The 24,599-nt window shown below is 37.2% G+C and overlaps 1 protein-coding gene across 1 annotated transcript in view; it reads right to left on the bottom strand.

The window, feature by feature from the left end:
- hgfb (hepatocyte growth factor b) overlaps window positions 1-23,360 on the bottom strand; it is a 29,468-nt gene extending 6,108 nt beyond the window's left edge. Inside the window, exons 1-14 of the mRNA XM_079622016.1 lie at window positions 23,150-23,360; window positions 19,670-19,826; window positions 18,997-19,109; window positions 15,994-16,108; window positions 13,792-13,934; window positions 12,833-12,953; window positions 10,052-10,170; window positions 8,373-8,538; window positions 7,592-7,725; window positions 5,171-5,264; window positions 3,350-3,486; window positions 1,517-1,549; window positions 1,236-1,341; window positions 365-439 (exon numbers count right to left, since the gene is read on the bottom strand). Coding sequence (XP_079478142.1) covers window positions 365-439; window positions 1,236-1,341; window positions 1,517-1,549; window positions 3,350-3,486; window positions 5,171-5,264; window positions 7,592-7,725; window positions 8,373-8,538; window positions 10,052-10,170; window positions 12,833-12,953; window positions 13,792-13,934; window positions 15,994-16,108; window positions 18,997-19,109; window positions 19,670-19,826; window positions 23,150-23,198 — 1,562 coding nt within the window. The 5' untranslated portion in view covers window positions 23,199-23,360. The remainder of the gene's footprint in view (window positions 1-364; window positions 440-1,235; window positions 1,342-1,516; window positions 1,550-3,349; window positions 3,487-5,170; window positions 5,265-7,591; window positions 7,726-8,372; window positions 8,539-10,051; window positions 10,171-12,832; window positions 12,954-13,791; window positions 13,935-15,993; window positions 16,109-18,996; window positions 19,110-19,669; window positions 19,827-23,149) is intronic.
- Between the last annotated feature and the right edge of the window lie 1,239 nt (window positions 23,361-24,599).

Below are 24,599 nucleotides of genomic sequence, written 5' to 3'. Positions count from 1 at the left end.
TTTAAAAAATGTTCAGAATAAGCCAGCATAAATGGTCTCTTTTTTTTTTTTTGGTACTTGGCATGATGTTACAGTATGTTTTCATTGTAAAATGGACTGTTTTTATCTCAAAAAGATCAAGCTAAGCTTGATTCTCCATAAAATGACTCCATTATAATGAAAATTCTTTTGTGGATACATAGATAAATGGATATCTCATGCCAAGAGATGCATGTTCTAAAAACATCCGCAGCTTTGATTTGTTGAGTTACATGCACGAGACAAATCCTGGAAGCCCGCTGATCATTGACCTCGTGACCCTGAGAATCCAGAGGTCACGGGCAGGGCATGACGGTGACTGTGCAGCAAGGCTGGAGATAATTACCATGACGAGAAGCACTGTCTGTCTGTCAGCACCCACTCCTCCCTGACCAGAGAACCTCCGCACCAGTGAGTGCTCCTGAAGAGACCGAGAGACACAAGACAGTGACGCATCTCCAACATGACTCTCTCACATTATAAAACATGACAGCTCAGGGCTTTACTTCTGAGAAGCTGTGCGAACACTGACTTCATGGACAACTGCACTTTATTTGGAGGGAATTTGATCTGCCTGCAATGGGCTTTTTTAAAAAGAAAACAGAAAATGTGTATATTTATTGTATGATATATTGAAAGTGAATACTGTTCACGTTCGTTGTAATATTACTGTAGCTTACTCTAAATATATTGGAAAAACGTAAAAAGTATCACACATTAATAAATCAGTAAACATATAATTCTAAAAGATTAATTCTGTGCTCACGTTTAATACTTACATTTAGGGGTTTGTTACAACAGTAACATTAATAGTAATGTTAATGGTGCACTGCTATTTTTAGTTCTTTCTTTCTTTCTTTTTTATGTCATATCAACAGCAAATGCCATTGTCATGACTCCACTCAGAGTAGTAGACATAAAAATAATCATAACAACAAACCTTTTATATATTTAAAATAATAAAAGTCTATTTATGATAATTTATTTTCTTATTTCTTTATGAATTTGTGTTGTTGTTGTTGTTACATTATATCCTTTTAAGCAGGACATAAAAAAAAAGCTTTATAATCAATGAAGTCTTACAAAATCACATGCTCATTCTTTACCTTTCAATAAATACACATGGATTATAGTCTTGAGTTACCAATTCTTAGAACACCACCGTGTTTGTAAATTATATTATTTCAAACTACCGACATGTTTTGCAAATTGCTTACCCTCTCTGTATGCTGACCATCCAACTGCCTTCTTTAATCGGGACGGGCCCGCCACCGACAATTCTCACCTGCTTGTGAACAAAACATGATGTCTTTGTAACCTCATCTGTGAAGAGAAATGAAAAGACAAAATGAGAGGGGGCACATGAGTTTGTCAGAATACAGAAAAACATTCAAATGCATAAAAGTGTTTATGAAATAATCTTTCTAATGTCATCTGAAACGAAAGAATATCAGCTGGAAAATTGCATAGCCTAACAACATTTGAAGGATGTGATTACCTTTTTGTGGCAGATTGTTATGTGAGGGCTCACCTAAAAAGGAAGGAAAAGGAACAGGAAGCTTATTTTTGTTCTAAGCAATGAATAGGCATGAGAAATGAAAAGAAGAAATGGTCACCAGTGTGATGGCTGTTTAGAGTATAATTTGAGTGAAAGTGTGTGTGAGGTCTTTAGCACAGGACTAGTCTTGGTCCAGCATGTGGGACCGGTTAGACCTGCACAGCACTGAAACTTAACTTATACATGTGAGTGTGAGTGTGACAGAGACAGAGGGAGTGCTGACAGTCCGAGCCACCTGGACTTTACACTCTTTAATTAAACTGAAGCCTCTGTGGAAAGTGTGTGCGCACGTGTGGGTGAGTGATTGATGTGCCGCATGTAGATTCATAACACATGGCCTACACGCTCAACACAAGTCTGCGGTGTCAGTGATGAGAGCGCAAGTCAACAGGAAGGCACATACGATACAGCAATGTGGGTACATAATGGTCAAAAATATGGTTTTTGTCTGTATTGTATAAATAACTCAATAGTCATACTTTATTAAGAGTGAAAAACTCAAGAGAAAGTTAGCAACGTTGATTAAACTTCATCAAATGTGTGAGAGCTGTTAAATGCTATGAGCGAGTTCTTAACTCCATAACTACTCCAACTGATTCAGTGAATGAATTAATTACACTACTGAAGAAGTTTGGGGTCAGTGAGTTCAAGTTCAATAATATTTTTTTATTTTATTCAGCAGGGAGGGATGCATTAAATTGATCAAAAGTGGCAGTAAAGACATTTATAATGAAAATATTTAACATTTATGAAATAAATGCTGTTATTTTGAACTTTCTATTCTTTCTATCCTAAACGTTTTTATTTATTTATTTTTATCCAACGTTATCGTGTGATGCGGAGCGGAGCACAAGAGAACAACGTAGTCTGAAGTAGCTGCTCGCTTAAAAGGTCTTGCTCGCCGCGAACGATTAAATTTCAAAACAGTTTTCACAGGATGAATTTTGAGTTTGTAAGCTTTCGAATGATAGCCTTCCTAATCTATAATGATTACTAAAATATCTGATATGAAAAAAAAGGCAATAAAAAAAGAGCGCCAGTCGTCCCGCTAGCAGGACGTGACGGTTAATTAAACTTGTTTTTCTCAAAATTCCGTTCTTGAAAATCATAGCGATCAGCCGACTTCTGATAACCATAACTTTTTCTGCACTAAACTAGTGAATTTTCTCAAGATGTATTCAGAGATGATAGACAAGATGTTGTAGAATAATAATGAATGAAACCCCAATTATGACAAAAAACTGACATGCTATCTATTTTTAGACAGTAAAATGGAAAACAGTTTAAATGCAGCCTTGTTAGGAATAAAGGTTGCTTCAAAGATCATTAGAAAATATTTTAAACCGTAGATAACTAAAGAACAACTACAATCAAATCAGTGAGTGAGTTGTGTCAGTGGTTGCAGTCATAAATAAAAATGGTCTTGGGAGTGTGTCTGATTAAAAAATAGTTTGCTTTTCAAAATTTAGTGAAGTAAAAGTAACAATTTACATTTTGTATTGTTACTTTTGTACATTTTTAAGTTCTGCTCCTACCTCCGATTATTGTATGACGAGGTAGACTGTTCAAAATGAATAAAATACAGAAAATCTAATGCAGCATCACAAAATACTATAGCTTTTGTAGCATTTCGCTTTTTGAGGTCAGTGGTTTACATCAGCCCCCTATTCCTCAGTCTGTGTTCTTCTCTTCATGTTTCAAGTAGCACTTTTAGTGAACCCAAAGGTCTCAATCAGTTTGTAATGTCAGTACAGACGTGCGTTGCTCACTCACAGGGTTTGAGAGAGCAGTAGTCCCACGGGATGGATGAGCTGTTGGTATAACACCACGGGCCGTGTTTGTCCTTGTCTGGGTTTCTGCAGAAGTTCCCCGCCTGTTCAGCCGTCAGCAAGTCCACTTCTCTTTCGTTACTGAGAATGAAAACAAACCTCATCATTACAACTCAGGACATTTTCAGAACATGTGCAGGTTTAAAAGAAAAGTGTTACGAGTGAAAATTAACATTACATGTCTACATATAAACATTCAAAACAGGTGCATCATTCAGGCACACACAAAGTCATTTAACACTAATCAAACCATCTATGCGGTGTTTGTAACAAGACAATACATCTATAACCACTTAAGAAAATTGTCCAAAGAAACGTCTTCCTCATCTTAAGCCCCAGCTGTGTAGAGCTCCTCTCAGGAGGCAAGGTGAAGTATTTAGCTTGTGCATTACTCATGACATGTTTCCCTAAGCTTTTCCACATTATCAGTCAGATTCAGGAAGTTTCACAGATGTAAAGATGCTACGATTCTCCAAAAGTTCACCAGAGTCCAAAGGTGCTACAACGAAGAGCACAAATATGCATAACACCAATGATCTTCTTGCTGTGTTACTCTAGGGTTCGCACAATGTAAACAATCTATGCCTAATGCCTGCCCGGCAGTGACCTTTGCAACCGGGCCGTGGCGGCTCACAGGCTGCGGGCCAAATAAAGGAGTCGATTGGCTTTGATGTGTTCCTGGTGAGGGGTTAAGGTGAGGAAAGGGGTCAGAGGGTGGCTCTAAAGAATCTCGTTCCAGCTGGGTTGGCCTGCCTGTAATTTTTTGGGAATTGAGTCACCCCAACTGGTCCACGTTTACTATCAATTAGAGATCTTCAGAATGGGGGTCCTCCACTAAAACGTGTTTTTCTTCCTCGGAAAACTGTGAGGGACTTATTTTTTCAACGAAGACAAACAAAAACCTGACAATCCCTGCGCTTTGCATCAATGAGCAGGCGGTGGTTCTGGAAAGGCTGACCTTTGAACTGGAACTTGTTCATAAAACAGGGAAGTTATTTAACGCCACACATCTCAGGGTGAGTGTGGATGGCAGAAACAACACAGGCCTGTTGTGGAAGCGATTGTTCAACTCCTCTGAGACTTACACACACACGCTCCCTGAAAACTGTGCCAATTCACATTAAGCACAGGCAAAACCATAACTGCATTAGAGGAAACAGACCGCACCTGGCAGGAACATAAACCATATTTAACACTCCAGTATGGCTGTAACTAAAACTGTGCATGCATATTTGATAGCTCCATATGCTTGTCTGTTTACATATAAAAAAACATGAGATATTTCACAAAGCATCTGTCTCGTTTATTCACTCTCACCAATTTAACGACAACTTGCTGCGGTTGACCCTTGAACCTAATGACTAAATGGAGTTGTTCACCTTGCAAAGCAGCACAAAGACATCATGGGATTGTCCTTGAGATCCTGCATTGCAAGTTGTGGACCTAGTTTGGTTTCCATGGAAACTGAGTGAATGTCCATGACTGAAACTATGCGCTGTATCACTTTAAATTATGGTTCTGCTTAATACTAGACTATAAAATTCATAGAGAAAATTGTGTGCTCATATCAAAAGACTATAAACAATCAATTTCTTCTGTCTAAATCTGAGTCTGTAATTTATTCAGTTTAAAGCTGAGGGGATTTTTTTTTGTAACCAAAAAAATTCAAATATTTTCTCACAGATTAATATGCAGAGACAACTTTAAATATACATGTCAGCTTTACGTTTATTTTGCAGTCTAGACATGTATGGCCAGCTTTTACCTTTCACTGTGGTCTTTCCATGGAGAGCAGGGGATGCCTGAACGAGTTTTTGCCCGTTTGCCATTGTACGTGTCACCAATGCCCGTATAACACTCTGAAATAACAAAAATGAGAAAAATCATGAGATGCGGAGATTAATAAAAAATGGAGCGTGCAGTCATTGTAGGCAACAAGATATTTTACATTTTCTTAAGAAAATGTGAGTGGTGCTTGCAATCAAAACGCTTATCATTTTCAAGCAAAAAACTATACATCAAATTGCTCAGAAAAGTAATATTTATGTTGTTAAATGTTTGTATGTATCTGTCATGTAAAAGCAGGTGATGCTGATATGGCAATAAACTTAAATACTACTTCTACTCAGAAAAGTAAAATCCCAATTTTTCCACAACTGGCCACAAGTGTTTACTATTATTTATATTCTTATAATATTTATAATATATATATACTTTTATTTCTATATCTTCCTTTTTTATTTTTATTTTTATTTTAGTTTAAACATTAGTCATTTTGTTATGTGCTTCTGTAATTTTTCAGAACTTAAATACATTTTTACTTCAGTTTTAGTTTAAGTAGGCACATTTTAGTACATCAACCTAATTGCCATGGAAACATTTCTACTTTTCATTTAGGGTTTTCAAGTTCAATTTCTTAGTATAAAACTTAAATTACAGAAAACATTTTTAAAACATATTTCTAGTTAACAATTGCAACATGTCCGTAGCACAAACATTGTGGAATAAGTAACAAGGAAGATTTTATTAATTTGTTTGTTTTATGCCACAGCAGCAACTAAGGCTATTTTCATTGCAGGAACATTGAGAAACCAATTAATAAACATATTTAGAAAGAGATAAAAGATAGACAAACCGTATAAACAATTTACACAGAGAAAAAAAAATGTAGGTGCACTTTTCTTAACCCACTTAGCTAAGTACAAGTAATAGTATTAGCAAGCACCTCTAAATATATGCACAATATGCAAAAAGTGAAAGATAAATGCAATTCAGCATGATCAAATATAGATGTTTTAATTATCCCAATGAGAGCTCTGCCTTTAATCAAACACCGTTAACCTAAAATGATTATCAAACTCTGCAAGCCAAAGTGCTTAAAGAAACACAGCAGGTTTGTGGAAACACACTGCTTATGGAAATACAGCAAGGCTCCCAGCGCACCACAAAAGTCGAGCTCATCCCAACGGCCTCAATTGGAACGCCAGCTAAATCGATCTTAACATCAGCGCTTGTGCGAGTCCTTCTATGAAGCATCTCCTGGGCCCTGCCAGTCACACGAAGCTGTCAGCAGTGATTAATGCTTGACTCATGCTGTCTCATTCCCACACTGCGGCTCCTGCTCCCTGCACATGTTTCAAACAACCCCCATTAGTGGCCGTGGAGATCGGACTACAGGGACCACTGTGTACCGATGCCAAGACAGCCAAGAAAGAGCAAATGAAAGAGAAAGAAGGGGAGGGAGAAAGAGCTACGGCATTCTTGAGCATCATGAAACGAAATTATATAGATATTATGTCTTGCTGGGGAGGATTAATAAGAACAAAGGCAAGGGCGTTTTTTGAGGGTCGTTTTGATATGCAAAGAAGGCATGACTTCAAAAGTTATTGCTTTTTTTTTTTTTACCCAGCCAGCGAAACAAAGTTGGAAGTATGCCAGCCATAACATCATGGAAAACAAGATCAAGCCGGTAGATTATAAACATGTTTCTTAAAAAAGCAAATAAGTGTAATAGGTTTTATGGTCACTGTCTGTAAACTCGCCTGGCGTACTGGAATTTTCGCTCTTGCATAACTCACAGTCACCAGCACAGAAATACACATCCACAGACGTGGCAAAACCAGGGTCAGACATGTCACGGTACTTCAGAAGCAATTCAAGGGTTAAATGTCTCTGGTCAAGGACATTGTGACAGTGACCGACTTGAGATCCTCTCTACCAATAAGCTACAGCTGCCACAGTGTTTTTACAAGATGATTAAATATATATATATATATATTTTGAATCCACTGAAATATTGAAATTAATGTTCCAATTAAAATTAATATGCCTTAAATTTCAATAAAAAGATACATTTCCCCATGGATTTTCGGATAATAATGGATTTATGCTGATATTTTACATAGAATTATATGTATATCAATGTCCCAGTCTGAGCTCAGATTAATCTGTAAGAATTCATGTACAATAATGTGACCCGATTTTAAACCCGATTGTGTGTGTCAAACAGACACTAATGACTTTTCTGTTTATACAGTTAATACAGTACATCTTTGATTTGTACTTTGTGTTACCCAGTACAGACTGGATAACATAACATGTTACTTTTTCAAAAGTTTTATATATATATACGTCAAACGTCAAACTTTCTAATAAATATCAGACAAATATTGTGAATGACTCTCACCTTCAGGTTCAGAGGTTGGAACTCCACAGCGAGGAATGTTCGTGCAGAACGCCACAGGTACATTGGGATCAGTCGTGAAGCACCATGGGAGATGACGTCCATCAGGATTCCTACAGTAGTTCTCCCGGAGATCCCTGCCGTGCCGACAAGTACTTTTAATCATATACGTATACATACACATCACACATGTTACCGTTACAGAGCATATGTTGAACAGACTGCGATTGAGCTTAAAACTGCAGATTTTGACGAATTATCTGCATTTCTTGAACATATAAACCAGTATGATGACAGATAAGAATCTGGGAGAGGAAACATTCAGGTGTTCCTGATGACAGAACCTGGCAGAAAGCCCTGCTGCTGATAAAACCAGCATACCTGGTGAACATATTTATTTTTGGGGGATGTACAATACATCAGAACTGGTTACCGTACATTCAGTGTATATACATACAGTATAATTCAGGTTGATAATAGATATGTATTAGTTGATATTGGCTATTTAACTGTGCATGCATCTTAAAATTAATATTAAATGAATACAAAAATATATAAAATTATTATAAAAATAAAATAAATTATATTCATATTTTTTCATAATATACATTGTAATGTTGTGATGCCCAAATGTACTTGTACAATTTAAAACTATTTTATTGTATTATTATTATTATTTATTTTGACAAAATGGCATATATTTTGTTTAATATGAGCCAACACATACAGTATTTGAACAATATATAAATACATAATGAATAAAGTTTTAGGAGCATTTTCTTACTTGCAACGATAATTCTGTGGAGTATAAAAGTGTCGATGGGGAAACTGTGCGTCCCATCTCTGACAGGTCACTCCCTCGGGGGTGATGCCAACCGTTCCACGATAACCCTCTCCGCGTCCACGGAAACAAGTTGTTGTGTTGTCAACGTCACCGCCGTTGTCTGAATCTGAGTAAACGGTGAAAAACATAAACAGAAAGACAAAGGGAGTGAGAGAATGAGGCATAATATCACTCCTTAGGCATGATGAACACTGAATCGTTGATTCACCATTAACTGTTAAGACAGCGCTGCTTCAGGGAGGAATAACAACAGCTTTGTCCAGCTTAACAGAGAGAGATGCTTCCTGAATGAGTCAAAGCAGTCACTGAGTCTGTGACGAATGCTAAAACAGTAGCCTACAGAGCTTTTTTTAGGGTAAAACGCAAGCGTTTCATGAATGATATATTGTTTTTGTCCATGCATCTCATTGCAATATATTACGCTCATTAGAGACAGAGTTATTATGTTTACCTCCAATAACCTGCTAATGAGGCTACCAGTATGGGGAAAATAGGCCACGTCCTGCTAATAAAAAGTCAAACTCTTAAATGCGTTCAATACACTGTCAGAATTTGAAGAGTTATACAGTGGATCCCAGCGTATGTGATGTTAATCTATTCATTCATTGATAGGTTAGCATTTTTATTGCGCCAAAGAATGCTAACTCAGGCAGTGGTGTGTAATGGCATGAAGACAAATGCAAAGGTCAAGCAATTGGAAACAATGAGTTGCTCTGTGCCTTAAAGTCTTGCTGTGTTTACTGCAAAGGAGCATGGTATTTTTAAAAGCATGTTTAGCTTTATAGAGGATCAAATAGTCTTGTTAACGGTGGCGCTCTTTCTGCAAGAGGATGAAATCCACTTCATGTAAAAGCAGATGCGTCTATCATGATTCCCACAGGTGGGAAGTGAGATACGGTTTAACTCTGTTTAGCTGCTTATTGAGATGCAAATAGAAAAGAGCATGGTGAAAAGTGTCTCCCAGGATGATGATCTTTGAGAATCTGAGGTTATGATGGAGGGCTTGCCAAACTGCTCTGAAAAACAAAAGCGCCCCCCGTGGTTCGGTCTATAAGGGTAAAATGCCTGAGCGTCGGACGCCTGAGTTTTTGTCTCGCTTCCTACTTGAACCAACATGCCGTTGCATTGCTAATGAAAATAAACGGAGGCAGTGCGATGAGGAGGAGGGGGGGTGTCATTATAATAATAGGTTTTTGGACGCTTGCGAGCTTGTGTGTTTGAGCGCGCTGGGGGTTGAAACCCACACGCGTGTTTTGTCTTTAGCGTGGAAGGTTTACATAGCACTTGAAACTCAAGCACATTTCTCTCATGCAGATAAGGGAACACTCTACTGCGCTGATGAGGAAAAATAAACACGGAGGCACGGTCCTGAAAAGACAGGGCAAGAGCTGAGGAAAGAGAAAGAGAGAAGAGAGGGTTTTATTGGTGGACCCTCCTCTCTCTCTTCTCCCGGTTACAAACAACATTCCTGTGAGGGTCCCAAACGAGAGGGGAGCCCGGGCTACAGGAAGAGGAAGTTGTAAATTTGGCAAACTCTGCCTCTTTTCATTCTTTTTTTTTTTTGTCTCTGGCTTCTTTTTTGTTCTCCTCTGTCTCTTCATCTTACACATAGGACTCACCGCACTGTTTGATGTTACAGTACTCCCATGGAGTGCTCGGATCGGTGGTGAAACACCAGGGTCTCTGGCGCCCGTCTGGGTTCCTGCAGTAGTTGTCCTTTAGACCTTTATCGGGGTACCTGTCATAAGAAGGGCAAAACGAACACACTTAACACGCCACATATCAACCATCCCAGTTCTACAGCAACTTTGATTTATGGCCAGGATAAAATTGTAATAACATCCAGAAAATACATAACATGCTCTTTGCTTCTGGTACTGCAGCACACAAGACAGAAGCCTGTTGCCCTGCACACACTTAAAGACACACAAGTCACAATTTTGACGGGCGATATTTTTTTTATAAAAAGAAATTTATATTTTTTTTCAGCAAAGACACATTAAACTGTAAAAAAAAAAGTGACAGTAAAGGAATTTATAATGATAAAGAATATTTATATTTCAAATAAACACTGTTCTTTTGAACTTTCTATTCATCAAAGAAACATGAAAAAAATGATCACGGTTCTATAATAATAATATATATTATTATCAAATATTAAATATTAAGCAGCTCATCTGTTTTCAAATGTGATAAGAAATGTTTCTCGAGCACCAAATCAGCATATTACAATGATTTCTGAAAGATCATGTGAAACTGAAAATTCAGCTTTGCCTTCACGGGAAGTGAAGCCTAAACGTCTGATAAATGCCTTATCTTGTAGATTGCACACTCAGCACCGCCGCTCCCCATTCACAGAGTAAGTGCGATCGCAAATTTGAAAGTGAAAGTAAAACACGAGCTCCCTGATGCACACAAATAAGGTTGCTGTCTCAAAATATCAAACCTATCTCTGGACTGTGTAGTTGTGGCTCTGGTCTCTTTTTGGTCTTTGTTTGCACTTGAATACTGAGAGAGTACTTTGATTATGGTTGCACTTAATAAGACTGTTATTTATTCTTGTTATTTATACTGTTTTTATTTCTACGTTTAATTTTTGAAAGGGAGTTCAATTAGGAGGTCACACACAGCCTCAATCAGAAGTTCTGGAAGCTCATCATTAATGTAAAGTTCTGAAGAGACTCGTGTGAAATCATACAGGAGAAAATCAAATAATTAGAGTTTGTGGCAAAACATTTTACAGTGCTTGTATATTGTAAAATAGAACTGAAATTACAATAATTACAAGATTATTAGTTAAAACATTTCAAAATGCACCTGCAGACTATTTTTCCAGTCATGAATTTTGTCATTGAGGATTTCTATCAAATACTGTGCAAAAAACTCGTCTCATCTTGTTCTCGTGAACCCAATCTGGTGTCTCGTCTCGTCTTGTGAGATAAGTGTCTCTTCACACCCCTAGTAGGTGTGCATGCCATTTCCAATGTTTTTTTTCTAATAACACATTTTTTTTAATAACTTAAAGTAAATAAATTAATATATGACTGATTTATAGTGTTATATTTACACTAAAGTTGGCTACAATGTGAAACTTTATGTTGCAGACTGGTCATGTAGTCTGCCTTGTGGTGTTCAATGGGTTTTTATAACTGCTTCTAAAACAAACAAAAAAAGGCTTAAGACATCATAGACAATTTGCCTCTTTGGTAGGTTCACACAAAGCAGTCATTTGATTTAGTGATTTATATCAAACGGGGCATGGCCCAGTTCCCATGAGGTCAAGTGGGAAAACAATTTATTGATTTATCAAATATTTTTAAAAGTTCCTCACAAATGCCATTCCGGATTAGGATAACGTCAAGAGCATTTTCCATGCATGCAATCTGAGATATAAAAAAAAAAGACTTTGTGTGTTTAGAGACTCTGAAGGGAGAGTATTCAAACAAACCAAACAGACATTTATTTCAAGATTAACGATATTGTTGTTTCCCAGAACTAGTAAAGATGTAACTAGGGCACTGGGAAGGTCATACAAAACAAAAAGGCCATTTGTTGGCCGAAAAGTGCATACATGTACTATACATCAGGTAGCAATGTGGTCAACTGTTTTAGTTGCTATGCTAAACAAAATAGATTTGTAATTGAGAAAAGATGTGCAGGGAACTTATTTTTGTCCAACATAAGCATGGTCCAAAGAAATTATGAAACCGTAAAGAATAATGTTTTCCAAAACAAAGTGTAATTTTTCATGACTGCTGTTTGCCATCACTTTAAAATGCCTGCTCACATTGTGATTTCAGACAGATTAAAGCATAGCTGATTTGTTTTCCACAGTACCTTTCAATAGCATGGGGCAAATTATCCACTTATGACCCCAGATTTCTTCAGCATAATATTATCAACTGATATCTGATTCCTTTCTTTGAATCTTCAAAAATGATCTGACCATCAACTAAAGTTTTACAAAATCCAGAAAAACTCACCACCAATATGCTAAAGTGTCCTGAGTGGTTTCGAGGGTGTTGCTATGTTCTTGCTAAGGTATTCTGTGTGGTTGTTAGTGCGTTGCTAGGGAGTTCCAGAAGGTTTCTATGTCTTAACTCAAAACAGACCACCCCCAAGTCTCCATTATAATCTACATTCCTCTTGTTCTTCCTTCAATGTTAGTCTATGGATTTTTTTCACCTTTTAATGAAAAACATAATTTTTGATCATTTAGAAAAGTAATTGCCCACCTTTTTGCAACCAACTGCCTGATTTGAGGAATCACCAATACAGGGCGAACGAAAGGGATTTTTGCCAAATTGGCAAGACTTCTCATATTGACTGAAAATCATGACCTGAAGACAGTCTGATTGATGTCGTCCCTTACTGTTTGCACTTTCTGGTGGGTCTCGTACCTTTTAGGGTGGAAAAGGTGTTTATGTGGTTCCTCAAGGTCCCAGCGCTGGCACTCCAGGCCGCTCTCCGTGTGGTCCATGGGTCCACGGTAAATTTCTCCATTACACGTCATACATTCCACTATGGATAAGGAGAATTCCTGGTAAGAATGTTAACCAAGACGAGGCCCAAAAAGACCCCAGCTGAGCGACATTAGCATGCTTGTAGAGGATAACTCAACAGGGTTCAACCCTTGTTGTCATATTGAACGGTTAGAAGAACGAAGAACCGTGGCAGATCTATGGTAGTAAATTAGTGCGCATGTTAACTATGCATAGGCTAATCATTAACAATTAACGACTGCAGGGATTCTTATATTTATCAAGAAGACAAGCAATTACGGAGCCACGTGTGACCCTTAGAATGTCTAAAAAATAAATCATCTGACGCTTCAATTTACTAGGCAGACATACCACCCATTAGGCCTTGCATTTATCCCCAGGGGTACGTTGCAGCTTCTAACAGATTTAATACGATCAAAGGTTAAAGCAACATGTAATTATTACAGTACTTAGTAAAAAGCTTAGTCACTGTAGGACCAAAACCAAATATCACAGCAGACGGAGGTCACCTCAGCTAGAGTCATCTCTCAAAGTCCTGTTATTAGTTGTACAGTACACACAGTATAAGGAGCAGATTTCTGTAGTAGAAACAGATGTTAATATCAGCCACTCTCATGAAAGCATGATTTTCCTTCTTTGCGTGTGTTTGTGTGTGTTTTTGATTACGGGAAACTAATTTATTAACAAACCCTCCCGGACATATTTCACCATGCAACTATTAGAATAGACAAGAGGCTCTCTTTGTTAGCCTGATCACTATCTCTGCAGAAAACCTCTTTATGCATGCAACTCGATGTGATCTCCTATTGACGAAAATCCCCAGTCCCCATGCTAAAAAGTGCTGGTCTTGAACTCACCCTCCGAGCATTGTGGGATACTGCAGTCCTGGTGGCGTATTCTGGGGTCCGTGGTAAAGCACCAAGGACCTGTTGTGGTGTTGTCTGGGTTACGACATAAATTATCCCGTAGATCTCGGTGCTTATGCCTCTGGGGTAAGAAACTGATGGAGTGAGGACAGAAACAGAGGTGATGTTTATAAAATCATACACACAAGCAAAATTGTTCCAAATTCCAAATTTTAGCTGTATAGAGTGAAGATTGATGATCATATTAAACCAGTCATATAGTGACGTCAACAATACTATGCAATTATTAGCTGCTTAGTTTTACTGAATAAAGAAACATCACCACAACTGAGCTAAGACGTTTATTGGGTGTCAGAAGATCACAGAAGTATCGCATTACTATATTTGCATTACTTAAAATGGCATATTCTACATTTCATTGAGTTGCAATAACTTATATTTAGCCCAGGGGAAATTGTTACCTCTTCATTTTTTTCACATATGGAAAAAGTACAGAGGTTTGACCTTAAAACATCAAATGCATGTAGACAAATAATGATTTTGGCAAGAAAATGGGGTAGTATAAATCTTTTGGCCAGAGAAGGTCAAAAACTACACAGGCTACTCTTATTATGACGTTGTTGTTTTAGAGGGTTTATTCTTGGTTATTTGAAAGCTCTGAAAGCACCACCATCACTACAAAGCAACTACACACTACATTTACAGACTTTTTTGTCATCCAATAATCCATTTATTCTAAAAACCAAAAGTATCTAAATCCAATGGATTAGTAGTATATGGCTAGTCATGTGACATGGTGACCACCATTATGTGGTGACACCCCATATAGAACAGCTTTTGTTGGGCCACCAATATGAATAGAATCTTCATCTACTGTAAGTGCTCATCATTTTAAACCTATTTCTCAAAGTTACTATTTATTTATTTAGGTGTACATAGATCTAAAACTCTGAGATGCTGCTACAAGAATATGCAAATAGTTGCAAAAAGTATTTTACCCTTGCCTATATTTGTAAACCATTAATAAATCATTGCCTTAAGCCAAACGGTAATTATCTTTTGTGTAATTCGCAACACAAATTAGCCATGTTCAAAATGATTGATGAATACAGATAAGAACGCAATCTGAGACAAATTAGCTGACCTACAGGTCTGTTCGGTATTTCAAAACGTTCAGGTCCATTGGCTTCTTGAGCCGATAAAACATGCCTGTGATGTTTCAGAGGCAAGCATATCAAAAGCTGGCTTTAAAACTGAGCTGATGTTCATTAGAGAGATAAAAAAGCTAAAGGAAAAATAGGAGAGAGAGGGAGATATCCAGAGTTGGGAAGTTGGTGGTGGGGTCAAGGTTTCTGAAAGGTAATCACATTTTCAGGATTAAAAAATAAAAGTATGTGCATGAAACTTTTAGACGGGGCTGCTACCAAAAATAGGGCAGATCTATCGTATCGACTTGCTGTACAGGAAGTAAACCGAAAGCACCATGTGGTGTCCCTAATGAATTCCTGCAGCAGTAATGAACTTGTATCAAAGACGTGTTCTGCATTAGGTATCTTACCTTAGCCTTGTGCTGCTTTCTGTCAAACTCCTACTTATGCACAACCCCTCAAATCCTCTAAACATGACATCAGTTCCAGGCTGCATCTGGCTTCTTAATGTTTATTTTTAGATGTTAATGTATACAAAAATGTATATTTTGGGTAAACTTACATTGAATATTTACACATGGGAATAACTGTACACAAACGTCTATTTTTGGCCATGCAAGAACGGAAGCAATTGTTTGAACCTACTGGCTGTGTGTTGGCATTCCATTGACCTAATTGTCTCTAACGGCGCTCCACTTCTGAGAATCATCGAGTTGCACTTACTGTCACACTTAGACTCAGCGAGAACCCTCTCGCGAATCAAAGCCAGTAAGACAGCACACATAAACTTGCACATTCATCATCATTAGAGGCTAATGGGGGATTTTTATAACCCATCGAGTCTGTTTTGCCATTAGCTATTTAGTAGTGTAATATGTGCATAAATAAGTAAACTGAAACATACCTAGGAGATGTTAACCGCTATCTGCTCTCCACAAGACTTTGGATAGCCACAAAAATGCACATAGTGGGTAATTGAGTTTAACCGCCCGTAGAGAGAGACCGAACCAAAAATGGGAAGTCAAGAGAGTGAGTAAGCACTTACTTGTGTTCATGTGGTGTTTTGGAATTCCAGAGTTGGCACTGGACTCCACTCCTGGTCACTGATCTCTTTCCTTTGTAGTTGAGTCCATTGCCAATGATGCATTCTCTCATGAAGTCTATAAGACACCGGGCATACAGACACACCTGAGGTTATGCAACAATCTTTATGTGTGACACGGGTTCTCTGGAAGCAAATTTCTCATTCGTTTTCACCAAACAAAAACTTTTTTGTGACATTTTTAAGACAAACCTATTATCTACTATGTAAATCATTTCTGTGATGGTAAACATGAATGTTCAGCAGCCATTATTCCAGTCTTCAGTGTCACTTGATCCTTCAGAAATGATTATAATATGCTAATTTCTAATTTGGTGCTCAATAAACATTTCTTATTATCATCACAGCTTAATTATGGAAGCCAATTCCCACCACATAAGAAAAAAAATGAGCATTAACAATGTCGAAATTATGACATAAAAAGTCGAAATGACGACTTGCTAAATCAAATTGATGACTCCAAAAGTCATAGTGAAGTTGTTCAATGAAAGCTGCCACCTCATGCAGCCACATCCGTTTTGTTCTTGCTTAAAATCCTTTCAAGAGTGCGTTTGCTCAAAGCTATTCCATGCCGTTCTGCTTATAAGGCAAGAATTTCATCATTACTAGCTAAAACCATGTTTTAAATACTCCTAATGTGTTCACAATTCATAATTCCAATTTTTGAATCTCACAATTTCGGTATAGTTTGTCATAATATTGACTTGGTATGTCAATTTCGATTTAGTAAGTCATAATTTTGACTTTTCTATTTTTTTTTTTTATGTGGCGGGAATGGGCTTCCATACATTTGATTATGAGATTAAAAAGTCGATTCAAAATTATGACATAACTAAATCGAAATTATGACTTGCTGAATTGTGAACACATTAGGAGTGTTTTAGATTTAATGAATTTAATGAATTTAAATGATGTAATTCTTGCCTGAGAAGCAGAACGGCATGAAATAGCTTTGAGCAAACGCACTCTTGAAAGGAGGTGCCAGCTTTCATTGAACAACTTCACTATGACTTTTAAAGTCATAATTTTGATTTAGTTAGTCATAATTTAGACTTTTTCTTATGTGGCGGGAATGGGCTTCCATAGGAATGGGTTTAATAGTTGCTTAATAGTATACTTAATAGTTGTGTTGAATAGTTGTTTTTTACAGGATTCTTTGAATAGAAAGTTATATAAAGTTATTTGAAATAAAAGTATTTTGTAAATGTCTTTACTGTTACTTTTTTATCAATTTAATGTACACTTGCTGAATAAAAGTATTAATTTCTTTCAAAAAAGGTTCAAATAAAGTTTTGAACCAAGCTTGCTAAAAGTCTCTAAATGTCCCTTTTGCACTTTATTGTCAGCAGTAATACATATAGACACGCAAAGTCAACAGAAATCCCAGCCTGATCTTTGTGTTTTGGGGGAAAGTGCTACATAAACACGAGTTGATTCGATAAATGTCAAGTCTTAAATGCAAGTGTTTTATACTTCAGACAATCTGCAGTATTATAAGAAGAAGAAGTGAACAGAGGGGTATTTATTTCCAGGGACATAGAGTGAGATTTATTTTGCTGTGTCATCCTCATCATGATGGTGGATACTGGATAGTGTGTGTGTTTGTTGCATGAGTGTGTCATCATCACATGGACACAGATCTCACATTTATTCACACTGAAACTTAATTAATCCTTAAGAATCCAATACTTGGCTAAGTTTTAAGAACAGCTCTTCATATTATGAAACCCCTCGGTGGAAGATCATACCAGCATAAGCTTTAACTCTAGATGTATTGGTATTGAGATTTAAAAGGGTTTAAAAAATGTATCAAATCACACATTTTGGTGGGATCATGTAGTTGATATTTTATGCTTGACTGTTTTGGCTTCGTTTGAAAAGCATCTAAACTGAAGTGCCAATCTAAAATGTCACATTATGGAAGGGACATTAGACATAAAAAAAAAAAGAAATGCACAGTGAATATGATTTAAAACCGTTGAGTACTTTTTAAACCTGGTATATAAAATTAATATAGTTTTTTGAATTGGGAACGAAAAAGCAGTGAAATTACCTTGCTCAGTAATACTTTATTTTGATGGTCCCCTTTAGACATTCTACTAACTATACTGTAAGTAACTTTACAACTACATGTCAACTAACTCTCATCAGAGTATTAGTAGACTTCCTGGTTAATATCTGCCAACACTTTATTTTGATGGTCCTGCAATAGACATTCTACTGACTATAAGTAACTTTAAAAGTACCAGTCAAATTCATCCCCTAACCTAACACTCTATAACAGTCTACAGTATACTAATACTCTAAGGAGAGTTAGTTGACATGTAGTCTCAGCCTCAGACGTCACGCCCACGGAACGTTGGCTAAACATCTGATGCATATGGTACACTTAACTGGAAACACTTCAGGAATGTCGAAGTCGTCATCTGATTGGTTGAATTTTATCGGATTTCCGGGGGGCGCGAGTGTCGCGTTTATTTTCTGTCCGCCGGGAAAAAAAGCGCAGACGTGTGATTGCGGAAGAAAAACTGTTGTGTTTACATTGTGTTTACATGAGTGACAATGAGCATTTATCAAGATCAGCTAAACGTAGGATTCTCAAAAGTATGCGAGGTTCACGGCATAGACTCTTTAAGAGATGTCCAGGAGTTTTGTTTGATGCACTAAGCGGAGACTTGTTGCACGCCGGTCTGTTGTTGTGGGGACATTAACGCCCCGAAACGTGACGCTGAACGAAACAAACTGTAATTGGTTGTTTGACATGTCGGTCAAACGGCCTCATGGGCAGGCCTTGGCCAAAGAAAGCTGCTATGAATTCCAGACCTTCAGCCGTCAGTCTGAAGGTCTGGCTACGCGAGACTAGTTGACATGTAGTTGCATATAGTTGGTATATTGTGCATTCCTGGTCTTAATGATGTCAAATCTAGTGGCAATAAAGCAGTTTACCTTTCTTTTCATATAGGTCGAAGTTGAAGTCATTCTCCATGCGGACACCAATCGTGAGGCTGTCGTATGACAGTAAATGACACTTTGCACTTTTCTGATCAAAGCTGAATGCTCTGCAAAGAGACATGGCAGATGTTAATCATATTAAATTATGTTAAGCATATGAAAACAAGACTATGGAAATCAAAATTATGATTGTTAACCGTGAATTGAGACACGTAATATCATCAATAGATATTATTATCATGTAGAGCAATGCATACAATTGCTGCTGTTGTTCAATTTATGTATTTTGAAGTCAGGTGATGCCTCCAAAAAAATTAATGAAAGCATTGCAAGAGCTAAATATCACATGTCATGCAAGCTTATGCAATTTCTATCTACTAAGAGCTGAATTTTTTTTTTCTATGCAGAAGTAACCAGAGGTCATCGACCTGAAACGTCAAAATAGGAAATACTGGGACTGCTGATGTTCGATTTCCACTGATTCCAGCTGCTTCCTCTCTGGCTGTGTTGTACACAATTAGCAAATCCAATGCTATTTCAAATCAGCGTGTTTGGAAACAATAATTTGGGAGTGTGCTTCTTTTATTTAGACACTCCTGGTTTGGCTGTTTATGATTACGCGTAAGGTGGGGTGTCTCTGTGCTTTGACCTTTGTTGACCTCTGTACCTGCAGGTGAACTGAAGCTTCCTGTTGCGGCTACAGCGACGTGCACACTTTCCCACGCTCATCTTGCGGCCTTTGGACATGTAGGACACATCAGGTGGCGTGGCCAAGCGCACGGCATCAGTCTTCTGGTAGTCTTGCAGAGCATGCCTCTTAGTTTCTGCCACACAGAGCATACATGTTAGGATGGGGAGAAGCAGTAAGTCGAATCCTAACATGAATTTCATGACAGATGGTACGTTATTTTCTTCCTCTTTTTCAGTTAAGGCTGATCATAAACCTCATAGGAGAGAGCAGAGTGGCCATAAAATAGAATAGAAAATATGGAGCAAAAAAAGGAACTAGGATGACGAAATTGTATTTCAACAACCTGCTTAGATCACAGCAAGAATGGGAAAATCTACATGTTTTCATAATCGACTAGACAGTTGGATGTATGAATAACTAGTCAACTATGTGTTAAAGGAATAATTCGCCAAAAAAAAAAATAATAATAATAATAATAATACTCACCTTCAAGTTATTTTAAACCTGAGTGCGTTTATTTTTTACATGCAGAACATAGAAGATATTCTGACAAACGTACTGTGACTTTCATTGCATTGGCAAAATAAATAAATAAACATACAAACAAATACAGTTTTTCAAAAATTCCTTTTGTGTTCCACAGAACAAAATCGTCAGAGATTTAGAAATACATGAGGGTGAGTAAATGATGACACGGTTTTCACTTTTTGGGGAACTTTCCTTTTAGAGAAACCTTCTGTAATGTATATGGCCTCACGTCCACGCGACTCTGATCAGACTAAACTTTACCAGTGTGACTGTTAGCATGCTAAAGCTCACTGAGAAGTTGCATCTCGATTATTTGAGAACTGCAACAACCTACTAGTGAGGTTACTAATCGACTACTCAATTGTGGGTCAGTTACGATCCTCCATGGGCATCCTGGATCATTTGCAGTGGCAGTGAAGCAACACATCGGCTTTTTGCTAGGGCTTTCAGTTTATTTCAAGATTATTTCTGAGTGTATAACATGATGCAAAGGCATCAATCCCAGTCTGCTTTGGTGAAGTAGCGGAGAGGATTGTGAAACTGGCTCTGATTCAAGTGTGCAGCACCAAACCTTCTAAAACCACCAGAAGAGCCCATACATGCCAGCTGCAGTCATAAGAAGTGAGTTATCTGTCAAGCACATGGTTAGAAAGCACCAATTTCACAGCCACAAACCACATTGTAAGATCAGACATGTTTTTGGTTGTGAAACAAGCCCTCAATACTGATAGTAAACCAAACAAGGAACATTACTCTCCATCTAAGCTCGAAAACTGACCCAAAGCCAACAGTCATGCTCTTAGAAAAGACTCCAGCCCTTGACTAGCTCTGAATATCAAAAGAAAACGAGTCCTTATGGAACAACAAGCAACAAGATTGCCAGTTTCTCAGTGCACAACACTCAGGGTCATCTCATAATATTATATCATGACCATGTTTATACAATATCAAAGTAGCCATAGTAGTTTGATGGAAGTAAAGCATAACAAATGCATAATATAGGCCTATATATTCTAATGCATGCATAACAGGCTAATTCACATGATGACTGAATGACTCAGTACATCTAAACAAAGGTTTTATTCCTCATTATACAGAATGTATTGCTGTAAAATCAATAAACGCTATGATCTAAACTCAAAACAACTAACAGGCCACATTGATTCTTCAATGTCACAGATCACATTGCAGATTAGAAACAAAATGACTAAACTCGGAATAATTAATATGCTTTGCGCAATGAAGCGGTTTTGATTTCAGAAGAAGAGTTTCATAGTGCCACACTCTAACACTTAATCTCTCACTTCGGCTCGACGCACACTGTCGGTGACTCATTTATCCAGATGTTTTGGGAAAAAACAGGCCACTCACCATGAATGTCAACATCTGTGAAGTTTTCCGTAGTGAAATTGAATACATTGTTTGGGAACTGTGACGATTTTGATACATGTGTAATTTGAGTCATGCACTGCATGCGCAATGCATTTAGATAACTTTATTAAAAAATAGCAATTTAAGAGATTAGTTAAAATGAAATAATGATTGACGTTTAATCTGAGGATACAATTGTATGTAGCACGCTCATTTACAGTATATTTAGCATTGGTCATCAATTTGATTGGCTGAACCAGTTCCAATAGTGCTGATATACAGTTAAACAGCAATGGAATGTTTTACTGTTTGCATCTCTGCTTGTCTGTTTTTGTGGGGTTTCAAATCAGAGTTTGTGATTTGGCTTCTTTTGAAAGAGCTTTTCTTCTCAGAGAAAAATATGCAAAATAACAAATTTTTATCTGAAACATAAAGAGCTGTTGCAACATCACATTCACAACCATGCTACTGGTCTGCATACTATTAGCATGGCCAAATCACAGCCATGCTAATATTCTGTAAAAGAACACTTTGTTTCATATTGTTTAAAGTCCATGTGAAACAGAAGTTGTGACCAACTTTACTTTAATATTGAGGCATATTTCCGAAGGAAAAGTAATATTGAGTGAGAAAAAATAAATAAAGGGAGGGGCTTGATTTTAGTGCACCTCCTCCTTGGCTTGAAGGGGAGTGTTTAATTAATAATGTTCTGCCCAAGAAGACAAACTGACATCAACAGAGGAGTGGAAAAAAATTATCCAATTTTGACTTTTTTTTTTCTGTAAATTAACTTGCATGGGATATTGTTCACCACAAATCTAGTGATGTGCGCAACCAAAGTAAATAGAGTAAATTTAGATTTCATTCAGACTTTCAATATCTTGACAATGCAGTAGAAATTAACATGCTTACATAAATATGTACATTCTCATAGTAATATTATCAACAATTATGAAGTATATATAGCCTACACGTTGTAACCATGTAAAACAATACAATATAAGCATGTGAAATGACACGTTTTTATTTAATAATATATTATATATATAATATGTTTTATGAAATAAAAGATTGTGTGACAAACCTCTAAATTCACCCACAAAAATTGTACACAACAAGGTTTATGAGTCAATTAGGCTGTTGTTGATTTGAAAATAACAGGGTGAACATTTGTGTCAGCCAACTGATTTGGTTTAAAAGTTTTCTATATGTAAATGTAACAATACATCATTGAGCTTAATCTGTATGACGACTTTCAAAAACTTCAATATGTTCCTTTCATGAAACAAAGATACTTAGGCTATATGTTAATCTGTCGAAGCCCAAAAGGCACCAATTAGGAATGACCCTTAAATAGCATCCTGTAAGCTCGCGAAGATAGTGGGCATCTCCAAAAAAATAGCCATGCCATATTCAGCCCTGGAACCTTTTACTACAGTTGCTGATATTACTGTTAAACATGATGCAGCTATTACTGTAAAAACATGATGCAGGTATTACCGCAAACCATCAAACATGATACCTATAAAGAAGCTTCTCTAACTGAAAACAACTTACCTGAGTAAACCAAAACAGCCACACATAGCAAAATTTTGTAAATCCACATGTTGCTTTAAATAGTTGTATACGACTCCAAAAATACAAAAGAGATGTCAGAAGTCTCGGCGTTTTCCTCCTTTTAATACGACTATTAGTAAGATTCTAGTCTACCAGCAGTTGCTGTTGCAGTGCTCTTGTGGACAGTGAACAAGCGCGCGATGGACTGACTGAAGATGAGCGCGAGCTGAGAGACTCTACCTCACGCGCTCCCTCCCCTCAGCTCAGCCCATTTAAAGTCGCCTCGCCACTGTCCACTCCTCCACATAATATTATCACACATTATCGCATTTCCTGATAGACACCGAGGTTGTTGAACCAATCCGGGAAGTAAAATAAATGCGAATTGTTTATATTTGTTGCCGCTCTAATTTATTGGAGCGGATGGAAAGTGTTAAGGAGATGTCAACACAGCTGCGTGATGCACTAACCTCCCTGAGGGTGTTTGGGAGTAAAGTTGTGAATTGATAAACTCTGGGCCACTCACGTTGTTTTAGTTTGCAAGATGTGATAGCTTATTTTATATTTCGTTATTGGACGGCAACCCTCTTAGTCATGATAGAAAGAAATTATTAATTTAATTTATAAATTATTGTGTTGTTCAGTTTATCATTCACAATATGCTATCATTTCACTGCCTGACAGAAATTTGCAGTGACAACCATAGTTTCAGCCACATAGATAGTTGTCTGCTTAAAAAATGTAACAACATATAGCCTATATAAATATATATATATTTATATATATAGTTCAGCCATGAAACTCTACCCAGATAGCAAACTGACATCGAATCAATGTGGAAACAACGTTTCTCGTGACATTGAAACAACATCGTTTTGCTCATCGAATTAACGTTGAATCAACGTCAGACACGCCATTCAACCGCATTTCAATGTTGAATCGATGTTTTATTTTCGGTGTAATAACGTTCTGAAGTTGATTCAACGTTGAAATTTGATTGATGATTGATACTAACCTTTACAACTAAAAATCAACGTTGAATCGACATCGGTCTGCTATCTGGGTAATCACGTTCAGATTGGTTTATTAAACGTAATGTTTATCTTACGTTTTCAAGTATTCATTATCATATAACCTCGAAGCATCAAACGAATACACTACGCTACATGCTATGCAAGTTCTCTTTCTAGACCTCCACCTCCCCAGCACCACCTGCCTATCTGCTTCGGGGGTTTCCCTCTAATGAATGAATGAATGAATGAATGAATTAACGAAATGACAGAGAGCCAGCAGAAACCTGTTATCATGGTAAAACATTTTTAATTTTTTTTGTAATTACAATTATTAACTTTTTATATATTTTTTTTTTTCACTTTATCAGTCCCAAACATTTAGCTGTTGTTCCTGTAATTTATGGATTCACAACTGGCAACACATTCAAGTTTTAAAT

Source organism: Phoxinus phoxinus (genome assembly GCF_949152265.1).
Source record: "Phoxinus phoxinus genome assembly, chromosome: 8".
Taxonomy (NCBI): Eukaryota; Metazoa; Chordata; class Actinopteri; order Cypriniformes; family Leuciscidae; genus Phoxinus; species Phoxinus phoxinus.
The sequence above is the reverse complement of the archived record's forward strand: the minus strand, read 5'-3'. Positions and strand labels throughout refer to the sequence as shown.